A 7,426-nucleotide genomic window follows, 5' to 3' on the forward strand; every position below is an offset into this window, starting at 1 on the left:
GACTTTTAATTGGCTAGAAAGCTATTACACCTAAAGGGGGAATTATACATATAGAAATGAGTAAGTGGGTAAAAAGATAACCCACTGTTTAATATAGTAGGTACTTTAGCTTGTCTGCACTGGGTTTCTGCTGCTTATCTAGATTCAGATATTATAGGCAGTTATCAGTGTGAAAAATCACAAGAGACTATAAGAAAATCATAAGAAAATTTAGAACTCTGGTTTCTTCCATTAAAGTCTTCAAGGAGAAGAAGATGGCTTTGAATCCCCTGCAAATTTCTGGACTGGTTCTTGGATTCCTTGGCTTAGTTGGGACTCTTGGTACAACTCTTCTGCCTCAGTGGAGGGTGTCTGCCTTCATTGGGAGCAATATTGTGATATTCGAAAGGATCTGGGAAGGACTCTGGATGAATTGTATCCAACAAGTAAATGTTAGATGGCAGTGCAAATACTATAGTTCTATTTTGGCTCTCCCACCTGCCTTGGAAGCAGCACGAGCACTGATGTGTGTGGCAGTTGCCTTATCCTTGATTGCCTTGTTGGTTGGTATCTGCAGCATGAAGCAAGTCCAATGTACTGGCTCTGAAGAACATGTCAAAGCTTACTTTTTGGGAGCATCTGGAGTCCTTTTCATTCTAACAGGTATCATCATTCTTATTCCTGTGTCTTGGACAGCCAATATCATCATCAGGGACTTCTACAACCCAACCATCCATGTAGGACAGAAACGGGAACTGGGAGCTGCACTCTTCCTTGGCTGGACAAGTTCAGCAGTTCTCCTTATTGGAGGGGCTCTTCTTTGTAGTGTTTGTTTTTGCAAAAGAAGAATGAGGAGGCACAGATGTTCATCATCAAGACACCGAGTGCACTACAAACCTCAGCACCAAAATATGACGGCAAGTAAGACCTCTATCAGTTATGTCTAGCACCTGCTAACTCAGAATATGGACTTAGGTGAAGGTTCTGTTTATCTCCCTCCTGAAACTGTAAGATTGGAAAGAGGGAGAGGTGGTCCATGACTGGTTATAAACTGTGGTAGAACCCATAAAGGATTGTGTTCTTTCACCAGAGTTAAGAATAAAAATTATTTTTAACAGGTAGTCGATTAATTTTAAATGATTTGCTTACTGTTGAATCTGAGCAATCTTCATCTCTATTTCTACTTCTGTCTAAAATTCCTAGTGGTCCTGTAGACCTAATTTTTTTGTTCTGTGTTGGAAATTCTTATCTCATGAAAAAAAATTTTAAGCCCTCTAAAAAAAAGATTCACTTTTTAAAAATCAGGAATTGTGGAAAGAAACAAAAAGTCAGAGTTCTTACTGATAGTTCATTGAATGAATGAATAACATATGCCAATAACATATGAATGTAATTTGAAGAAGATTGACTTAATTGTGCATTTGTTTGGCTTTAGAGATACAAAAGAAGACATCATTCAAATTTAAAACCTGTGTTTTGATAACTTGTGGTAGTCTGAGAGAAAATAAAGGAATGTGTCTTGCCTGAGGAAAAGAATAAGAATTTAGAATAGTAATACTGATATTTGTCTATATTTAAAAATAGATCCTAGTGGGAGAGTTGATCTTTGGGTGTTGAGAGCACTAGTTTCTCTTTGTGGTTGTACTGTTCAGTCACTTGTCAAGCTATCCTTCCATGTTATTTTCGTTCAATTATTTTTCAGTTGTGTCTGACTCTTTGTAACCTCATTTGGGGCTTTCTTGGCAAAGAGACTGGAGTTGTTTGCCTTTTCCTTCTCCAGATCATTTTATATATGGTTAACATGGTTAAGTGACTTGCCCAGGGGTCACACAGCTAGTAAATATCTGAAACCAGATTTGAACTCAGGAAGATGAGTCTTCCTGACTCTAAACCAAGCACTGCATCCACTGTGCCACCTAGCTAGTTCAGTTGTCTTTTCAAGGCATCTTTAAACCTCAGTCCCCTAGGACATTTTACTTCTACCAATTCAACTGAATTAAGGAGGAAAATTCTATTTAAATTACAAAAAAAATACAGTATTTGTAGGAGAAACCATTAGTTTAAGGAGAACAACAATAACTCTAGAATAGTATGTTGAGATTTAAGAAATAGGAATTTTAATTTTGGCGATCTCATTAATAAACTTATGGATCTTTACCACAGACAATTCATTGCTTTTTTTTTTTTTTACTGAGAAGAGAGACTTACACAATGAAAAGAAATGTAACATTTCTAGAGCGCTTTGTGTTACTTGGATAGTCAAATATTCTACCCATATACTACATATTATAATTCACAGATTTCATTAAAATGCACAATGATAATAATTCCTTACATCTGCATGGTGTTTAATAGTTTTAAAGTTGCATTATAATTTAAGGTATATAACATCTTAGATTATCACTATTTCATTTGATTCTTCAAATAGTGCTATTAATTATTGTAAAAGGCCAAGATTTATTATACCTACTTTACAGATAGGCCCAGAAAGGTTTGATATTCATTGATTTTTTAACATCAACTAAATAGTAAAAATTTGATAAAAGTTTGTTGATGATTGAGCAAATATTATGTAGAAACAGGAAAAAAAGAAAAGAAACAGAAAAAGGAACATACACTACCTGATCTCTGGTAGTTGACTATTTCTAGGTTAGTACAAATAACACAAACTTAACCAAGTCTAGATTTCCAGGATTGAAACCAGATTTAAAATAAACAAAATGCTTATCAGTAAATACTTATTGTTTGACAAAATACAAAAAAAACACATAAATTTAAGAAATACTGAATAAAGCAGTGTGAACTACTTCAATGTCATATCCCATTTAGACATGTACTTGTGGAATCATTATTTCAAAAGCAAATTTGATTAGTATTTCTTTTTCTGCATTTTCCTACTCTTAAGCATGACATTATGACAAGTGAACTGGCCTCAAAGCCTAGAAGACCTAAGTTAGGCTTACAGGTTGTTACCCTGGGCAATTAATTTACCCCTCAGAATTCTAGGCAACATCCTAAGAATATAAATCACAGAGAAGATGCTGATCTGCCTGCACAGTGGATAGAGTGCTGGTTCTAAAATAAGGAAGATTCATCTTCTTGAGTTCAACGCTAGCCTGAGTTACTAGCTATGTGACCCTGGGCAAGTCACTTGTTTGCCTTGATTTCCTCATCTATAAAATGATCTGGAGAAGGAAACGGCAAACTACTCTAGTATCTTCACCAAGAAAACCCAAAATGGAATCAGGAAGAGTAGGCACAACTAAAAAACAACTGAACAACAATAACAAGCTGACTTCCAGGGAGTTGCTCACCAGGGAATTCCCTTACCTCAAGAAAACATTGATCCCATCCCTTTCCTTAAAATCTTAACATGTAGCCATCATTTTCTCATTTGTACGTTTGAATAATAGCTATGATAAGAACATAACAGGTCTGAGCAAAAGAGACATGACTTCAAAACCTATGAATTCTGGACCAGTAAAATCCTCCATTGTAAGAGTATGAGTGATAACATTCTCTGAGACAAGAATGCTTTACCTCAGTGAAGAACCACGGACTCCAATAGCTTGTAAGGATTAAAAGATCTAACTGTGATTGAAGACAGTCCATTGGTAATTTTGTTCATACTATGTTTCTTAGGAACATTGGGTGAAGTAAGATCATAAACCTGTACTATATCCATAATTTTTATGCATTTGAGGAAGATCAGATAATTTCCATAAAGCTTATTAAACAAGTGTCTTTGGTTCATGTTTGGTGCTGAATTTGGAGCCATTTCAGCAAGTTCTTAAACTCTCAGAGTCATATATAGTCACCTGTAAAAAGAGAGGATTGGAACACATGCACTTATAAAATGTCTTTAAGCCTTGAATCTGTGACCCTCTGATGCAGGTCACTAGGCAATTTTCCAGGAACAAATGCTTTTGCTGTTCCCTCCCTGATAGCCAAAAAAGAAAAAAAAATGTGCAAGTTACTACTAGTTTGGCAAGTCTTACTCCAAATATTCACTTAAACTGGAAGTCACAGGGTTATTGTGTTCTGTTAACTGATCAGCTGCCCCTATTACAGTTTTCCCTTGTCTAGATGGCATATAATGAAAGGATAGGTCCAATACTCTTGGGATTATGATGTTCTTGGAGATTGGTCGAGAAAGAAAGAAAGAAAAAAAGATTAAAGAGGTATTCTGTGAACTGATCAGAGACCCAGTGACATTTCTCATGCCTAAAATATCACTGGCACTGGACTGGAATTCCTATGGTGGCTTTAGTCAATCACTTATCAGTTACTAAACTTTTGATGTGTGTAAAATACCAAAGTCCCTTCCCAATTCAAATGCTACCTCCCCCATGAAACTTTCATTGACTTCCTGATCTCCACGATTGATTACATTCCATTTGAATGTAATCTTTGCACTTCCAATATACACCAAACCATTTTTAGCCACAATACTTATAGGAGTAAGGAGCTAAAATCAAAGTAAACTCCCTATCAATTGTGGAATGGCTAAACAAGTTGTGATTTGAGCATAATATCATATTACTTAATTGTAAGTAACAACGAATAAGGAGATGGAGAGAAGCATGAGAAGACACATAAACTGAGGGAAGTGAAGTAGGTAGAATAAGAGAAACAATATACACAATGACTAACTTCAACAATGTAAATAGAAAGAACAACAAAAAATGGAAACAATATTGGGAAATTATAATGATCAAGCTTGACCTACAAAAAATAAAAAGTAAGAAAACCTACCTGCTTCCCTTATTTGTAGGGATAGAAAACTATGGGTGTGGAACACTATATATAAAGTCAGACTTGATCGGCATGTTTATTAGTTTTGCGAGTATTTTTAATTTCTTTATCCCTTTATTCAAAGAGATATTTCTCTGACATGAAGATGGGGAGAAATATGTTGAGAAATGGAGGTGATAAAAATGAATAATGTTGAAGTAATATTTCCCTTCTCAAATTTCTCATAGTCTTTTGCTTGCACCTCTCCTTTACAATTATTTTAAAAGGAAAATTTATGTCATATTGCTCTTTGTGTTTTCAGGATATAGAACAATGCCTTCTTGTACATAGTAGGTACTTAATAAATACTGTCTTTCAATTCCTTGGTTAAACTCTATTTGGAAATAGAAAAAAGAAGACACAGTCTTTGAACTCTAGGAGTTTCCAATCCCTAGTCTTGAATGAGTCCTACAAGTTTATTTAAGTTCAGGTCCTTATCTGCTGAGGTATAGAATGGAGTCTAGGAGTATAGGTAACAGTTAAAACTTGCAAAAGGATTCACAGCATATCATTGCTAAAGCTTGAAAATTCCCTGACTTGAAAACTAAAATTTAGTACAGTTTTATGATGTGTAGGATATTTCACCAAGAACAAAGGCCCATCCTGTTTGCTCTTCAACAGAAAGAATGGGTAGGTGATTCACTGGCATGCATAAAATAATAAAGAAATTAGTGTTGGTACTGATGTTTGTGACTACTGCTTTTGGTGATCTAATAAGTAGGAAGTTGCTACACAAAAGACCAGAAATATATCTGGAATTTAAATACCATTGAGAGAAAATAATTGAATTATCCAACCCAAGTTTTAAGATAAAAGAAATATTCTTCGATAGTAGTAAAATATTGGATATATCTGAGAACAACAAATACTTTGTTCTTTCAGCATTATGGTATGACAGAAATGTGCCTCATGTCAATTAAAGGCATATAAGGAGGTTGTATGATCATCTCACAGACAGGGCAAGAAGCCCAACCTCAATAAATTAAACATCAAATAGGAGTTCCCACTAACTTCCAATATGAAGCAAACAGCACAGCATTTGGCTTTTAGGGATAGTTGAGAGCCAACAAAAACAGCAAAAGTGGGGCAGTTAAGTGACTCAGGGAACTGAGAGTCATGCCTAGAGATGAGAAGTCCTGAGTTCAAATTTGACCTCAGACATTTCCTAGCTGTGTGACTCTTTCATTTAGCCCTCTTTGCCTAGCCCTTACAGCTTTTCTGCCTTGGAACCAATTCACTCTATCAACTCTAACATGGAAGGTAAGAAGTTTTTTTAAGTATAAAAAATTGAGCATATAACCTCAAAAAAGTATAGACAATACAGAAAATTTTGCAGCAGTTATTTGAACTCAGTGGTCCTGGGAGAAGTTGAGGTTATGAATATTCTTTACTGCCTATTTCTTCTACCATTATTATTTATCTTCCCTGCTACCTACGAAGTATTCATGTTCCCCTATCCTCAAAAAATTCACCTTTGATCTTATCATTGATACTATCTATTGTCCTATAACTCTCCTTTCCTTCTCCACTGAACTTTTCGATAAACTCATCAATACTCCCTAGCTTCACTTTCTCTCTTTTCACTGTTTTCCATTTGGCATCTGACATCATCATTCATTTGAAACTGCTTTCTCCAAAGTTAAAAATGTTCTCTTAATTGACAAATCTAATGGGCTTTTTTCAGACTTCATTCTTTTTTTTTTAAACCTATACCTTCCATCGTAGAACCAGTCCAAGGACTAGGCAAACTGGGGCTAAGTGACTTGCCCTAGGTCATACAACTAGGATGTATCTGAGGCCATATTTGAACCCAGGACCTCTTATCTCTAGGCCTAGCTCTCAGTTTACTGAATCACTTAGCTATCCCTAGTTCTCACTCTTTTGACTTCTTTTTAGTGCTATTGACACTTTTACTACTAGATTTTCTGTCAGTTCTATCTTGATTCTCCTTCTATCTATCTGGCCATTACTTCTTGATCTCTGTTGCAATAGTTTAATACTGGGCACATTTCCTAAATGTGCATGTCCCTCAAAGCTCTGTTCTAGGATCTCTTCTCTTATTAATCTATACCATATCCTTTGGTGATCCCATCAGTTCCCATATATCTCTATGCAAATGATTCCCAGGTCTATACATACTATTCTACTCTCTCTCTTCTGCACTCCAATCTCACATTTCAACCTACTTATTGGACATTTTGAACTGGAAATCCTATAGACATCTCACATTCAACATTCCCAAAATTGAACTCCTCTTTCCCCAAAACCTTTCCCTCTTCCCTATTACTGTTGAGAATAATCTTTACTCTCCAAGGTTCCCAGTCTCAATATTCTCCTGAACACCTTCCTCTCCCTCATCCCACATATCTAACAGTTGGAGAACTCCTTTTTCCTAAATTATGCACGTGTGTATGCATGCATGCATACATACAGTTGGGCAACTAGGTGGCAGAGTAGATAGAGCACCAAGTCTGGAGCCAGGAAGTTTCATCTTCATGAGTTCTCCAACTACTTAGTTTCAATGATTGTTCTCCAACTAATTAAGTTATTTTTTATGTCTTTAAGGAGGACTCTAACTAAATCTATACTAGTTTTTTGTGTGCTTTAGAAGGTTGATCACCAGATATTTTATGCTTTTTGCAGTTATTTGTAA

General features: G+C 35.7%; 1 protein-coding gene across 1 annotated transcript; it reads left to right on the forward strand.

Annotated features, from left to right (window-relative positions):
* Positions 1-254: 254 nt before the first annotated feature.
* Positions 255-926, forward strand: CLDN17 (claudin 17). The gene has a single exon (XM_044666894.1). The coding sequence runs from the start codon at positions 255-257 to the stop codon at positions 924-926; it is 672 nt and encodes a 223-aa protein (XP_044522829.1).
* The last annotated feature ends 6,500 nt before the right edge of the window (positions 927-7,426 follow it).

This window comes from Gracilinanus agilis, chromosome 3 (genome assembly GCF_016433145.1).
Source record: "Gracilinanus agilis isolate LMUSP501 chromosome 3, AgileGrace, whole genome shotgun sequence".
Taxonomy (NCBI): domain Eukaryota; kingdom Metazoa; phylum Chordata; class Mammalia; order Didelphimorphia; family Didelphidae; genus Gracilinanus; species Gracilinanus agilis.

Bases quoted from the DNA above. Each gene is read 5' to 3' on its own strand.
- CLDN17 (XM_044666894.1), top strand. From the start codon at position 255: ATGGCTTTGAATCCCCTGCAAATTTCTGGACTGGTTCTTGGATTCCTT.